This window comes from Triplophysa dalaica, chromosome 6 (genome assembly GCF_015846415.1).
Source record: "Triplophysa dalaica isolate WHDGS20190420 chromosome 6, ASM1584641v1, whole genome shotgun sequence".
In the NCBI taxonomy this organism is placed as follows: domain Eukaryota; kingdom Metazoa; phylum Chordata; class Actinopteri; order Cypriniformes; family Nemacheilidae; genus Triplophysa; species Triplophysa dalaica.
This window is the reverse complement of record NC_079547.1, coordinates 124,624-138,872: the sequence shown is the minus strand read 5'-3', so window position 1 is coordinate 138,872 and position 14,249 is coordinate 124,624. Positions and strand designations below refer to the sequence as shown.

Sequence of the window (14,249 nt, the reverse complement as noted above, 5' to 3'; positions counted from 1 at the left end):
GCGCCAAATCCAAACTTCACAAACAATTTGTGACGTTTATACTGACTTATTATTACTGATTTATACACGTATTTATATTGACAAAGTGTTCATTGCGCAGCAGTTCCTCTTTACAACAAGTTTATAAAGCTTCATAGTAAAACCACTTCATCGTAACCATGCGTGTACACACACACACACACACACACACACTGTATTCGTTCTTAACGAGCAGTTTTCGCGCGCGCGCTGCACATTTCACATCAGACTTTAAATGTGGAAAATCAACGTCGAATATGAATTTGTTGTCGGGTTGGTTAATGATGTTTATGTGGCGGCTACAGTTTAATGTTTGCTGTTGACAGACTGTCTCATGTCTGACTCATTTTGTTCTCATGCTGAAAGTTGTACTATGGGAGGCGCTTGTTCGGCCGCCCTCACAGTCTGAAGTTAAAGTTCAGCAGAAACACTGAATTATATTCACTCAGGTGAGGACAAACTCTTCATTCACATTGACACGTGTGTGTTAAAGACGTCAAATCAACAGAACTGACGCTCATCGACCCGCCAGCGCACGTGCGTATATCATTTCATTTTAATCTCTATATGACTTCTGACAGGACTACTCAACACGGATTATTGTCTCTTCAGGTAAATTTGAGCTCGTCAAACGGAATCCTCCTCATTGTGTCACATGTTCAGTTTCGGGTATAAATATCAGTTGTGTCAGTGAATATACATTTACAAGAAGCGTTATAAGAACTGAACGCGAACACTGACTATCCTTTCATTTTTTGTATACATTTTTAGCAGGCTTTAGCTATTATATTAAAACTATTAGAAAGTGATTATTAGTAAGACCATTAAAGTGCTCACATTGATGTGCGACTTGATTTAATTGCTTTAGTGTCTGTCTCACTGCTCCAGTGTTTCATTGATTCCTTCAACAACTCGTCTTTTATTTCTGTGTGGATCAGGAGTGAAGATGATTCCTGTGAATGAGTTCCGCAGCATCACATCAGATCAGAACCCACAGTTCAGAGTCCTGAAGCCCTGGTGGGACGTCCTGTCTGAGTATTTGGCCATCGCGATGCTCATGATCGGAGTGTTAGGCTGTACCGTTCAGGTACATCATCCGGCCTGACTCAAATAGACATAAGTTCCCTTCACCTGTCATTTGTTTTCTCAGGTGAACCAGGCTTTCTGATTGTAGTTCCATAAAATCACTGGTGAATATGGCCGAGATTCACTGGGGGACTCTGGGGACATGTTTTATATTTTAAACCATAGATGCAGAAAATCCAGCTATATTTCCATACAAAATGTGCATAGCGTTTGGAGACAATAAAGTGGATAAAAAATGAAGATTTTTCATGTTGTTTTGAGCTTTACAACATTGTTCTACTTTTGAGTTCATGAGAATATTAGTAACTCATTGTACTGCTTTAGTTTCAGCATTTTATAGGTTTATCTAAGTGTGTGTGCATATTATATCACATCAACCACCCTGGTAACTGTCTTTTTACCCCGCTGCCATCTGGTAAGCGCTTCTGTAGCCTGATGGCCAAAACAGAGATTTATGAGCAGATTTATTTCTTGCTCCTAAACTCAGTGTCCTAACATCCTTTGACCTCACTCGTTGCTCTCTTAAGAACATTCAACATCCAATATAGGGACATTTCTGCTTGCACACAGCACTGACTGATCTGTTTTGCTGCTACTAATCCACCACCTTGAGTAACTATCTGTTTGCACATAATCTTGCAAATATTTATAGTTGACTTCTATCATAGACTATATATACAGTACCTTTATCTTTATACTTTTATGTTCTTCTTTTGTGTTTGCATTTTTTTACAATAACGCCACTGTATTTGTAGCTGACCTCACCTACATTTCACTGCTGGTTGTATATCCTCTAAATAACTGTGTATGTGACAAATAAAATCTTGAATCTATCTTTAAAATCTTGTTGACATGGACAAGCTCATCTGTGTTGTTTTCAATAGGCTTCTGTAGAGTCCTTGTGCACCAATCTGTCGCTATCAGACACATGCAGATGTTTAGGAGTTGTTGTTATAATGTCCAGTGATGAAACTCGATGTTCATATCTCCTCAGCTGACACAGGAAAAGATTTCCTGCCTGCCTGACCGAGTCACAGATCTTTCCAGAGGAGACATGGACTGCAGTAACCTACGAGAGCAAAAGGACAATGAGAGTGTGTGGGATTTCACCATCACCCAAACTCTGAGCCCAAACGTCCTTGAGGTGTTCGGCAGAAAGAACGGCCTGGACATCCATCAGTACGAGTTCGTCAATCACTTCTGTTACGAGCGTTTCGTTCACTGGTATGGCAAGTACTTCCCTTACCTGGTGGTGATCCACAGCGTGATCTTCATGGTGGCCAGCAGTTTCTGGTTCAAGTTCCCAGGGACATCATCCAAGATTGAGCTGTTCGTAAACATACTGGGCAAATGCTTCGACTCGCCGTGGACCACGAGGGCCATCAGTGAAGTCTCTGAAGAAAGACAGGAAGAGAGAATAGTGACGTGGAGAAAGAACACCATGACCAAATGTGCGGCAGACGACGATGCGGTTGCTCTGATCCAATCTTCTGTCAAGTCAGATCAGAAAACAGCCGAACTGAAGCCGGCCGGGTCAATGTTGGATAAAAAGGAGGGCGAGCAGGCCAAGGCCCTGTTCGAAAAGGTTAAGAAGTTTCGAACGCACGTGGAGGAGGCGGATCTTCTTTACGTCATGTACGTGCTACAGACCGTGCTGAAAGTCTTCAAATTTGTTCTCATCATTGTTTATAGTGTGATGCTGGTTTCCAACATCCAGGTCATTGTGATCTGCTCGGTTCCTCGGGATCTGACGGGCTTCCAGTCTTTCTGCTGCATCTACAATAAAGCACATCTGTTCTCTAAGTTAGCGTACACCTATATATGCCTCGTGGGGGTGTATGGAACATTGTGTATCTACTCGCTTTATTGGCTGTTTCATCGGCCATTGAAAGAATACTCGTTCGAGGCGGTTCGCTTGGAGTCGGGAATCAATGACATCCCAGATGTTAAAAACGATTTTGCGTTTCTTCTTCACCTCAGCGATCAGTATGATGCCCTTTACTCCAAACGCTTCTCAGCCTTCCTCTCTGAGGTGAGCGAGAGCCGGCTGAGGCAGGTAAACCTGAACCACGAGTGGACGACGGAGAAACTCCGCACTCGTTTGTCACGTAACGCAAGCGAGCGATTGGAACTCCACGTGTTTATGCTGCCTGGATTACCAGACACCGTCTTTGAACTTGCGGAAGTAGAAGCGCTTACACTGGAGCTGATTGGCAACGTCACCATCCCAGACAACGTGACACAGCTTACAGGCCTACAGGAGCTGTCGTGTATCCACACCGCCACAAAACTCCAGCCAGCCGCCCTCAACCACCTGCGCGAGAACCTGAAAGTGCTGCGCCTAACCTTTGATAGTCAAGACCAAGTGCCTTTGTGGATGTACACTCTACAGAACCTGGAAGAGCTTCACTTGAGTGGCCCCTTAAACAGCGAGCTCTCTCGCGCTCCAACGTTGGACACTTTGCGCGAGCTCAAAAATCTCCGCGCGCTGACGTTCCGTAGTCGTCTGAGCAAGATTCCTCCCAGTGTGGTAGATGTTTCTAGCCAGCTTTTGCGGCTGTGTGTCAGGAATGAGGGAACCAAGCTTCAGGTTGTCAGTAGTCTAAAGAAGTTGGTTAACCTCGCTGATCTGGAGCTGACCAACTGTATGCTGGAGCGAATCCCCAGCGCAGTGTTCAGCCTTGCTCACCTCCAAGAACTGGACCTTAGAGAAAACAGCCTTGCCACAGTAGAGGAAATCCTGAGTCTGCAGCACTGTCGCCGTCTGACCGCTCTCAGACTCTGGCACAACCACATTTCTTACATCCCCGAGCACATCAGCAAACTAGTCACGCTGGAGATGCTGGATTTCAGCTGGAATAAGATCCGCCGACTTCCCCCTCGCCTCTGCTATTGCACCAGACTCCGACATCTGGACCTCTCACACAACCAGCTGACGTCCCTGCCGTCGGAGATCAGCGTCCTGCAGTCTCTGCAGCATCTGTCCATCGCCTTTAACTCCCTCGAGTTTCTCCCGGATGAGCTCTTCTCCTGTAAGAGGCTGAAGGTTCTAGCGCTGGGGAATAACAGCATCTCTGTCCTGTCTCCGCGGGTGGGGAATCTCGCTCAGCTGGTGAGGTTGGAGCTGAAGGGCAACAGGATGGAGTCTTTGCCTGCTGAGATCGCTGACTGTGTCTCACTGAAACTCACTGCTCTGATTGTGGAGGACAGTCTGATCGACCTGCTGCCTCCCGATGTGAAAGACAAAATGAAAAGTCCATAATCTCAATTCTTGTGCGTCGCACCTAAAGTTAGACAAATGAAAAACGCTTATTTATAAATGGATGTCTAAGAAATAACTCAAAGCTTCTCTAGATGAGCGACTGATGTACATGCCAGTCAACTTCATTACCGTGTGTAAATCATAAAAGAGTGGGTGTACTGAAGTTTTACTGGGCTGACTGGATTGACCAGATCGATGTCAGAAAAGAATTGGCACTCAGAATCTTCCCTTCATGTGTTTATTGTGTTGGTTAGTTGTATTTTATATTATCACTTAATCAAAAGAACCCAACTGGAGTTTCATCGATATTAACTTGAATGCACAATAAAAACAGTGTTTTTGAACGTCTTGTGTAAAAGTTAATTTTTGCACACCATAGTTCTTGGATGTTGGAAAGGACAGTGATATTTCAATAAAACTGACTTGATTTGTCTCGACAGTGTGAAACCAAAACAAAACAACTGCTGAGTGTTCTGATATGTATTTATTGCTGTACATCAATGAAAATGTGCAAAAAACTAAACATTTTACAGTCACAAATTCAGCAGAACAACCCTTGTTAATTAATAGCTCAATATAAATCTTACTTTTATTATAGATATTGTCCTTGTGCAGATTACAGGTCCAATGAAATGCAGCTGTCATCTAACCAGAATTGCACTTGGGCTTGATGAACCTGACGTCACGCAGCACCATATATTGAAGGTCATATACTGTTTCCGGGTCCAAACCCTCAATAAGATGCTGCTAAAGTCACACAACAAAAAATGCTCAAATACGCTTATGGCGAGCTGTAAAACAGACGGTAAACCGCGATCCTAACCTTTATCTTCATAACGAAATCCCCCATGGCCAGCAGGGATTTAATATACATCACTGATTCAAACATTGATGTCCGATATTCCGTGAGCCTGGGACTGTTGTGTATACGTTTGAGTTCATTCATTTCGCTTAAATATGCAATTTGAGTAAACAGTGCTCATAAACAGTTTAAGCTGTATGAATGTGCTACATAAGGATTGCACCCGGAAACGGTATTCCACACGTCACCACATAACAAGAGAATACAAATGTGTGAAAATTGTGAAGTTATGAGTAATGAGAAGCAGCGAGCAATGCAAATATAATTATATATATATATATATACAGAGTACAAATGAAGAAGACACTGTTCGACATGAAACCGAAAAACTTTAAAACTGTTCATCGTGATTAAGATGTAATGGTGAATAAAGTGTTTCATACTGTTATTATGACTTTAGTGTATAATAACAGTCTCTAATAAGAAAGGTGTTTTTACTGAAGACATCAGGTCACGTTGAGTTACAGATTCCTCTCGTTTCAACACGAGATTTATCTTCTCGTGGTGTCTGTGTTTGAACATATTTTGTAACAGTTTGTTGTTGAAAGCAGTAAAGGTTCTGATGATCTTCACTGAGGGGAGGGACTCTGACGTGGATCAGCAGGTGGAAATTTCCACAGGTGTTTGTGGAGATAAAGTCACGCTGTCTCCCTCTGCAGGTCAGCTGTTGTGTATACTGAAATATCTGCACATCACCTGACTTTATTCGTGTTTGTTGTTCTTTCTTACTATATAAAGAGTACAGTATAATAGAGTACACGTTCTTTGTGCTTGCATCATGACAATAAACTCTTGAAACCGTGTCATCGAGTAAACGGTGTGTAATTGCGAGGGACAAATGTTGTCAGATTTAATTTTTAGAGAGATTCATTAATCTACGTTCGGTAACTGAACATCTTCATGTGTTGAACATTTCTGCAGTTCTTGTGCTGCTGCAATCTGAGATTCAATATGTATTTATCACCAGATCAACTACAGCACACAAACCCACCAGAACTAAAGAGTTCCTTTCATTGATGATGTGAGCAGGTGCATAAAAGGGTTCAGGTTCAATTCAATGACAAGTGTTTATGTCTGTATGTCAGTATGGAGACTGCTGTGATATGTGTGACAGGTCTGTTGTGATTCAGCTTTCATCTGGTTAAAGGCTAAACACGCACTCATGGTTGAAATGTTCTGAAGGCCTCAATATAACACGACAGATACGGTGAGATCTTGAATCACTGCTGGATGTTACGGTATCTTGAGATTTTGGCAGCGAGTCTGAATAAACAAAACAAGCATTGTGCCTCTATACCAAAGCCCCAGAAAACAGAGTTCCTGCTCAAAGCGAAGCTCTGTTATAGCACAATGTTGCCTTGTACAGTCACTCACATTCCTGTGTTTGTTCAGGGTCACCTTGAGCACATACGCACTATACCAAACACAGTTATTTACTGAAACACACAAATAATTCAGCATGTACTGTTAATGAATGATAAATGCATTGTTTACACTAACAACAGAATGTCTCCAGTGTGCATTCAAACACATCTAAGTTGTGTCTGTATTAACAAACTTAATCTAAAATAAAAATGTGCCAAATGACCAAACAGCTTTTTTTTCACAAGATGATGTTTATTTCTCTCATGTTCTTCACGAGGGAGCCATCTGCTGGGAACATGACATTACAGATAAAACATCTAACAATTCCGTAGTTCATTAAACACTATAATAAATAAAATGTGAAATTCCACAGTAAACATATGTTTCTATACACACTTAAATAAATAAGCCAAATAAAATTCATAAAATGTTATTTACAGATGTTAATCAACAACAAAACACTTCAAACAAGCACACCACATTACTCCAAACACACACACACACACAGCAAGTATTATACATGTTTATCAGTGCATGACGCCCAAAGGTTGGCCACAAATCATTTCATTTGATATAAAAAGATAACAGTTAAAGTTTCTGCACAGAAATGTGTTTTAAATACTAAAAAGAGCTATTTACATTTGTGCCTGGCAAAGCCCAACATGACGATCCAGTGCAGGGATTTGCTCTGTGCAAACTGTTGCTACATATTCTAGCTAATGTTATATTCAAGCAAACAACTATTAAACATATGTAACAAACAAATCTATGCCTGAGCCTTGAGGGCTCCCTGAACCATTTAGAGTCCGTTAATTCATCATAGGCTCTAAAAACTCCACCATCTCTGGAGCGCGTGCGGCGCGGGCCACGTCCAGTGCATTAGCCCCTCGGCTGTCCCGATGACTCAGGTTTGATAGGGGCGCCAGGTACTCCACCACATTCCAGTGGCCCTCACGGATGGCGATGTGCACGGGAATGGATCCGCTGTGGTCGGGGATGTTGACGGAGGCGCCGTGCTCCACAAGAGCTCGTAGCGTATCCAAGAAACCTGTGCGGGCAGCATCGTGAGCGGGAGTCACCCCACAGCGATCTTGCACGTTTGGATCAGCGCCGCGTTCCAGTAGCACGCGTGCCACACTGGTGCAGCCCATCATCATTACCTGCCAGACACCAAATAACACCAATTCTGACTGTTTGTGTGTATGTGAGTGCTAAGAATTACGTTTACATTTATTCATTTGGCAGACACTTTTATCCAAAGCCACTTACAAGAAGGAGAGCATATAAACATTTTGTCAACACGTTAAACAGTAGCGTTAGTTTACAAGGCCATGCTACTAGAGGATTAAAGCTGCAGTATGCAAAGGAGAGAATCAACATCAAGATATATATATATATATACTTTTTTCAGACACAAGACTGTCAGTTATTGGTTAGTCAAATAGATCCAGAACAGGTGTGTTTTGAGCTGTTTTTTTTAAGTTGTGAAATACGCTGCAGTTCAGGTGGAAGCTGACAGATCATTCCACCAGAGAGGAACCCAATGAGAAAGTTTTTGTAAGTGATTTGATGCCTCACTGTGATGGAACAACCTAACCGACCGCAATGACATGCGTACTAACCCAAACTGACACAGTGTTCTGACAAGTCAGGTGCTTTAACAAGGAAGCTAAGGCCATGGGAGTGTGCGCACACACACACACACTTTGTGTTTCTCTGTTTTATGGGGACTTTCAGTAGACATTTCTATACTGTACAAAATGTATGTTGTATCCTGTAACCCGCATTACACAAAACTTTTACTTTATCTTAGAAGCTTTTGGCTCATGAGGACCAAAAATGTTGCCACAAGCTAAAACATTACTGGTTTTAGTATCTTTATGGGGACCAGACACTAGGGTTTACCAGGACCACAGGTAGCCCTCACACAGAACCGGTCCGTTCCCTCAACTCAAGCCGGTAACGTTATTAGTGAAAGCGAAACACAGCAAAGTCAAAGTTACACATTTTTACCTGCAGTGCTGTTTTCCCAAACTCGTTCAGGGTGTCCGGTTCGACCCGGTGATCCTGCAAAATCCGCCGGACCGCCACCACATTCCCCCGGGCTGCCGCCGCGCTCAGACTCTTCCCGCAACCGAACCCGTCCAGAACCATCACCTGAAACACCCATCGATCGCGGGTGTTAACGTTACATTTATTGCGGAACATTATCTGATTTCATACAAATAACAACCTTAAGACCCATTTAGAGGCAGTCGTGTACTTACCGCGTGTCTCTCAGTCGTTATTTACGGAGAAGTGACCGTTGGTTGTTTATCTGTTTTATAAAAACACGTCAAAACAATCATGTGTTCACATACGTTCCGTGAGCGCCTTCGCATTGCGCGCTTGATCGACAACTGCGTTGCATGACGAGCGACTGTCCACCAATCACAGCTCACACACGCCCGCACGGCTGCCATAATTGGCTAAAAGGGCGGAGTGCTGATAGGGGTTGCTACAGTGTCGCCGTAGTAACTGCTACCACTGACCAATGAGAACGCAGAGCACAGAAGGCGGGCGATTTGAGCAGGTTTATTTGTAAACTGTTGAGTTCATTCAGCTTCTGTGTCCACAGACTAAAAGAGCGGGTGATTCCGCGCGACACTACACAACAAACCCCAGTTACACACCATCAAGTGTATATATATATCACAATAACGTCAGGGACAAAATACACAAATACGTGTCGTTTATTGAAATGTTAAGGAATACAGAAATGAGAAAACTCATTGGGCCTGAAATGATTTCATTTAGCATCAAGCAACAATATTTATACAGCAAAAATAAAGGAAACGCTGTTGACATGCAGAATAAATTATATTACTAGCACATATTTCTTAAAAACAAAAAAATCTCCTTCCCATAATGGTGTGAACACCAAAGCACTGATCTCACATCAGATGTTTGTCCTCAGCTGATAATCTGAAAAGAGAAAATCAAATAATAACATGTTGTCATACATAAGTAAAGCAGACATCATGACAGGTTTGATGGTTTTAACATGTCTGCTCACCTCCACTCTGTGTGATATAGCGAACCCACGGCAGTGCCTGATAACCGCTCTTCTCAATAATCTTCATGTATCGAACCTTTCACGGGAGAAATATACAATCTGTCGTTATCTGATCGAGAACTCTGGCAGTGAAACACAAAATGCACATGCGCTCTCACACACCTGTATGCCTGACACTGTGAAATATGGGATCTCAAATTTGACGGTGATTGGAGGCTTTCCTTCTGCTTCAGCATTCTCTACACTCGGCAGGCCGAAATGGGCTCGCATCAGAAACTCCTTACCACCCTGCACATGAAGACACATACATGTAACAGTGCAATGTACAGTACTTTACAAACACGTGTCTTGTTATTATTACTATATGTTTACATTTACTTCATGACAGTGGTTTTTACAGTTGCTTTGCGTCAATGGACTCTTGAGAAAGCTGTAAGATATCGTTCTGCATTCTGTCTGAAATCACTTCAAAATCATCTGACACACATATTGTGTTGCTCACCGGGAAGGATTTGATGCTCCACACCACGAGGTTCTTCTCAGGAACGTATTTGGCGTGGCCCGTGCTGGTTTTGAACTTGGGAGAATCTGCATCACTTGGCACCGGAACACAAACCTCAACATTATTTGCTACAGATTGTTTTTTAAACTGGCCTTTAGCCTAAAACAGAGAGTTTCAAACATTAAAGATCAATCTACACAAACTGAACTAAAGTCCGCGATGACAGTGTTTTTACAAACCTTCACCATGATCTCCACCCGACTGTGTGAGAACTTCTCTATGACAGACTCAATCCAGATGAGCGGCTTTACCTGCACACAAACACACAACTGATGTCATCTGTTCAGTCTGAAATAATGATGTATAAAGTGTCTCACTGAACTCATCCAGCACCTGTGACCTAACATCAGCAAATCTCTCTAAACACAATTCATGACATTTTCAGGTACATTTCTTTGTCGTGTATGTAGTGGCCGGTTTAGGAGAAATTTTTTCTCCATTCTACCGCATTTAATCTTTCTTTATGAGAAAACATCCGATAAATGTTTAAAGTGATGATGGGCTTACATGTGTGTTGATACGGTAAGACATGAGCTCCGATTCTCCGTCAGGTGGAATGAAGGAAATGGTTCTGTCGCTCTCGAAGCGGGACAGACGGACGCACTGATGAAACTTCACGTCCTCCATGGTGACACTTTTCCCTTTGTCTCCTGTGACACACCGAAGAACACAAAGCACATCACATAACATCTGATCGCTACAAAAGCCATGAGATAAAAGAGTTTATACTGTGTGAAGGAGTGGATTCTTACGGCCGGTGAGAGCGAAGAGCGCGCGGTCGTTGAGACCCAACCTGAGCTCAGGCATTCCTGACAACATCGTCTTCAGTTTGACACTGCCCACGATATCACTGCTCATCACACTGCCGTTAGCGTTCACCTGCACACACACACAAACACACACTTACACACGCATGAGCTACAGGAGACACACAACGCTCATGTGTCTCACACTCACCAGAACATTAATGGACTCAATGACGTCTATAAAGACTTCATTCTTCTTGTATTTGACGCCCTCGGACCTCCAGGACACGGCGTTGGTCACCGTGGTGGGTACTTTGGTCTTGGCCACCTCAAGCTTATTGCCCTCCTGTGTGATGTATCTGACAACAACACAAAACATCACCTCCATCATCATCATCATCAGAGGCGAGGGAGAGCTTTGGTAAACATGAAGGAGAAAAACACGAGGTCTTACTCCTGAAGAATCTTGCTGTCCGTCGTCTGCGGGAATCCAAAGTCCATGAGTTCATCCAGCAGCTCGTACACCACAACAAAATTATCCTGAATACTCTCCTCCTCCAACTCCTTAAAATACTCAGTGAAGACCTAAACATGCACAAACACGTTGGGTTTCCAAATTTTATGGGGACATTCCATAGACACAATGGTTTTTATAAAATACAAACTGTATACCATATTCTTTACCCCTAAACCTCACAAAAAAGTTCTTTCTGTATGATTTATAAGCTTGTTTCCTCATGGGGACAGAAAAACGTCTCCATACCGCAGGTACACACACACACACACACTTCAAAGCACTAGCTTGTGCATTGTACATAGTATGACGTGATGTCATAGTTTCCTTCTTGATTTGCCCCTCGTCCTCATTGCCTGTCATCAGTGTGTCAGCTTGAAAATGAAGTGAAGCTGGCGTACTTTGCATTCCTAACCCAACAGATTTCAGTGGCGACCTCAGTCAACTCACCTCTACAAGTTTGTACAGGAAGGCGTAAACCAGAGAAGCGTTAGAGTTCTTGTTTGTGATGGCCACCACTGATGCTTGAGTTAAGTTTAACGTTCACCTCACATGTCTCAGATCAGTCTATAGTATCAGTATAATTCAGATTTCAACATATTTCAACAGTCTACAGGATTTATTATGCAGTATTTGTACAGAACACACGTATTCTCTGTTAAAATGACACGACTGCCATCAGTACATCACAACGGCTGCTAAAGCAAACATTCATTGGCAGACTCTGTGTCGTTAAGGATACGGTACAGATTGTTATGCTTGATCCACAGGAAGTGGACGTTGCCACGTGACATAACAGGGCAGGTAAGCCCCTCCTCTTCCTGTTGCATTATGAGGGTGAAAAAGTGGTCAATCTCCGACATGTCCACATCACCTTTGTAGTTGCGGCAAATCAGCACCTGACGGATTTACAGAGAATAAGACACGAACACAAGACTTTTCATCGGTTCATCTGGGGCCGGCTGCATGAACTGCAAGTTAGTCATCTATTCTTTCTTCAAGACTGGCCTTAACGTCTCCGAGTCAGTGACATAAATAATTGAAATCTAAGTCCTAGCTAATTGCTGGTCAGTGAGACTAGTCGTTAAGACACAATCTTCATTTAGCTGCTATGGTTATGCAACTGGCCCCTGAACATGAACAGCAAAGACTGAGAATGAGGTCACATCTCTGACGTCATTACGCCACGATCGTTGTTTCGAAAGCACTAATACGATCGAACGATGACGTCACGATCTGTTACAAATAAAAAGCAAATGACACTGCTCTAGTAGTTTTGGATTAGACAGAAACCGTATTAGTGAATTTATCGTTAAAGTGAAAAACAACATTGACTCATTTTTACCTTTCCTTTGAGATCCAGCACGAACACAGCTGACGCAGACATGTTGTACTGTAATGTCTATGAGAATCTCTTGGATAAAAAGTGTTTAAAAGCGGTAAAGTGCTTATTTAAACGGACCTAATAGTTTGAAGCAGTTGATTAACCGAGAAATAAACTCATCGCGGACTCCACAGTTCCGTTTCCTGCACGCTGCGCGATGACGTCACTGAGCGCCAGGTGAACCATTGACAGAGATCACGTGACTTTCTGCAGGTGAGCAGCGCGAGAGGGCAGCAGAGAACAAAGCACGCGCAGTCTACACATTAGTTAGTGAAGCATGAGCGGAAAGAAAGAAATGCAGACATTGAATCCTAAACCATATTGTAGAATTGCAAATGTGGATAAACATCAAATATCAATCTTTAGATTAACCCTGCACGATTAACTTTGTTTTTATATTTGCACGTAATGTATTTTTTATTGCTTTGATAAGAAAATGTCTGTAAAGAAAACACGTTCATAATGTTGGTTATGTTCAAATGGCCAGGGGGGGGTAATCTGATCTGATGGGATTCAATAACGAGAGCAGAACATCTTCTTTCGGTGACAGTGTCCAATAGCAACCACAAACATTCACTAAACATTTAATGAGCCTACAGTGAAATCTTATTGACAAAACACCCAGAAATATCTCACAGTCATGACGACACACAGACCACACCCTCCTCCTGTGTCACTGATGATGGCTCCACGGTGGGCTTTGCCCACCCTGCCCCCCACACCACATAACAGCCAATCACAAAATGAATGCGATATTCAAGTCGGCTCCAGATTTTTTTTCTAAACATTCTTCTTGGCTCATTCATTCCGTTTTTATTTTTTTCTAATTAATATCAAACTGAAGTTGGTTTGTTTTGATTAAGCCCTATTGACTAAAATAATACAGCCAACTAACACAACAAAAAACTAATTAAACATGATTTTTGAATATTTTTTTAAACAGAGTTCTCATTTTGGAACCAATCTCTTCATATATAGTTATCCCACCCACCCCCCCACCCCCTCTGTAGACATGGAAAATCACTTGGTCCTCCTTCCGTCTCATCTCTGGAGCCGGCCTAACATTTTGAACTGACCCATGAATGAGATCATGAAGATATGAATGTTCTGAAGTGTTGTATTTACGTAAATTCTATATTATTGATCATAACACATTAAAAACACACAGACACACTTCTGTCACGGGTGGTGCACAACAGTTCTTCTCAAACTGGGGAATGTAAAGATGGATCCTCGGGGGCCACTGATTTTGTGGCATTATATGAAATATAGAACTGTATCATACATTTTATACATTAAAATGTCAAAAAAATAAGACCAATAAACTAAAAGTATTGATGTTCCAGCATTGTATAACAGAATTGTTTTTTGTTTAATTATGAGTCTATAGTTTTA

General features: G+C 42.3%; 3 protein-coding genes across 4 annotated transcripts; 1 reads left to right on the top strand and 2 right to left on the bottom strand.

Moving 5' to 3' along the window:
* The first annotated feature begins 98 nt into the window (after positions 1–98).
* On the top strand, positions 99–4,673 carry si:zfos-323e3.4 (volume-regulated anion channel subunit LRRC8C). 2 transcript variants are annotated; one of them, XM_056751359.1, is made up of 3 exons: positions 99–555; positions 957–1,105; positions 2,099–4,673. In XM_056751359.1, exons 2-3 carry the CDS (start codon positions 965–967, stop codon positions 4,364–4,366), a joined length of 2,409 nt encoding a protein of 802 aa, XP_056607337.1. In that variant the 5' UTR covers positions 99–555; positions 957–964; the 3' UTR covers positions 4,367–4,673. The 2 variants fall into 2 exon arrangements, with proteins under 2 accessions (XP_056607337.1, XP_056607336.1); XM_056751358.1 differs by having other exon boundaries at positions 99–630.
* A 2,152-nt stretch (positions 4,674–6,825) lies between these two features.
* On the bottom strand, positions 6,826–9,012 carry cdkn2d (cyclin-dependent kinase inhibitor 2D (p19, inhibits CDK4)). Its single transcript, XM_056751371.1, has 3 exons — positions 8,861–9,012; positions 8,607–8,750; positions 6,826–7,753 (listed from the first exon to the last, which is right to left on the bottom strand). Exons 2-3 carry the CDS (start codon positions 8,745–8,747, stop codon positions 7,403–7,405), a joined length of 492 nt encoding a protein of 163 aa, XP_056607349.1. The 5' UTR covers positions 8,748–8,750; positions 8,861–9,012; the 3' UTR covers positions 6,826–7,402.
* Positions 9,013–9,307: 295 nt separating this feature from the next.
* ap1m2 (adaptor related protein complex 1 subunit mu 2) lies at positions 9,308–13,013 on the bottom strand. Its single transcript, XM_056751365.1, has 12 exons — positions 12,816–13,013; positions 12,213–12,369; positions 11,921–11,988; positions 11,411–11,541; positions 11,168–11,315; positions 10,963–11,089; positions 10,718–10,860; positions 10,390–10,461; positions 10,151–10,309; positions 9,811–9,936; positions 9,649–9,724; positions 9,308–9,557 (listed from the first exon to the last, which is right to left on the bottom strand). Exons 1-12 carry the CDS (start codon positions 12,855–12,857, stop codon positions 9,532–9,534), a joined length of 1,275 nt encoding a protein of 424 aa, XP_056607343.1. The 5' UTR covers positions 12,858–13,013; the 3' UTR covers positions 9,308–9,531.
* Positions 13,014–14,249: the final 1,236 nt, after the last annotated feature.